Source organism: Sphaeroforma arctica (assembly GCF_001186125.1).
Source record: "Sphaeroforma arctica JP610 unplaced genomic scaffold supercont1.1841, whole genome shotgun sequence".
NCBI lineage: Eukaryota > Ichthyosporea > Ichthyophonida > Sphaeroforma > Sphaeroforma arctica.
The window spans coordinates 3,573-4,809 of NW_014038717.1; the positions used below are offsets into that span (position 1 = coordinate 3,573).

General features: G+C 43.9%; 1 protein-coding gene across 1 annotated transcript in view; it reads left to right on the top strand.

The window, feature by feature from the left end:
* Nucleotides 1–998, top strand: part of SARC_11722 (serine/threonine protein kinase) — a gene marked incomplete at its 5' end in the record, with an annotated part of 4,268 nt that extends 3,270 nt beyond the window's left edge. Inside the window, 2 exons of the mRNA XM_014294186.1 lie at nt 358–558; nt 868–998. Coding sequence (XP_014149661.1) covers nt 358–558; nt 868–987 — 321 coding nt within the window. The 3' untranslated portion in view covers nt 988–998. The remainder of the gene's footprint in view (nt 1–357; nt 559–867) is intronic.
* Between the last annotated feature and the right edge of the window lie 239 nt (nt 999–1,237).

The following is a 1,237-nucleotide window of genomic DNA, read 5'->3' on the forward strand; positions in this document are numbered from 1 at the left end:
TGTAGTAGTTGTTGTTTGTTGTAGTATATATATATATATATATATATATATATATATATATAATATAAGGTGTACGCTTATATGCTTACTAAGCAAGTATGCAGTGTTTCTATCGAGGGGCAGAAACAAAAACTATCCAGAACTACCTCACTACGACCGCACTATTCGTCACACTCTACTAATAAACACCTCAGGATTTAATCCAACGGTCCCTCGACGTATTTTTCTTCCAGACGTATGAGTACAAGGGCCGCAAACACACACCATTAGTTTAACGGGATACACCAGCTCTCAATGCATACAAGCTGATTCTAAACGAATTCACTATTCGTTGCTCCCCACTATTCCACCCCTCAGGACTTGATCCAACGGTTTCTAGACGTGGTTCCTTCCAGGCGGATAAGTGCAAAGGAAGCTCTCGCCCATCCCTGGTTCAACGAGATACGCGCACGCTCCAACAAACGCAAACTCATGGCTCTACCCAGCTCAAACTTCTTGGACGCAGCATCTGTGACCGACAATATAGAGGCGTACCGAAAGATCATTCCCAAACTGCAGGTAACTTCTATTAATATATGTGAATGCTATATTTGGATGCTGTGATGATGATATTGGGTCAGAATGACTCGCTGAGCCAGATTCACGGTTTGGGGGTGAGTGTGACTCTCCCGACTGGTGATATATATGTTGTTTTATGTTTGCCACGCTCCCAATAGTTTACTAGTACTATCTTTGGCAAACCCTGTGAAAAATATAGTGTTCTATTTTTGTCACGCTATATAGTGTTCTATTTTTGTCACGCTATATAGTGTTCTATTTTTGTCACGCTGCTGATATGCGTGCTGTTCTATTTTTGGCATACGCCAGATGTCCGGCGTTAAAGACTCGGCCATAGCGAAACGGAGAAAGCTCAAACACCTCTCGGAGTCAGGCGAAAGCGGGACAGAAGGAAACACTCCCACGAAGCTGGATACCAAGCCTCAGTAGCGACGTCTCCCGATAGTCCTACTAATAATAGTACACTGTGTGTACGCACTTGGTAGTATGAGTGGTGGTTGTAGAGGTAGGTATACTACCCTGTGCACATAAGCGCATGAAACAAACGGACAAAGGCTCTCACTATCCTGTTTGTAGGGGCTGCAGAGACAGGCGCTTCTTTACACCACCACGGCAGTGTGCTGTATTTATACACTCAGCTGGCTGAAAGTGGTGAAGGCCAGTATTACATTATATGGGA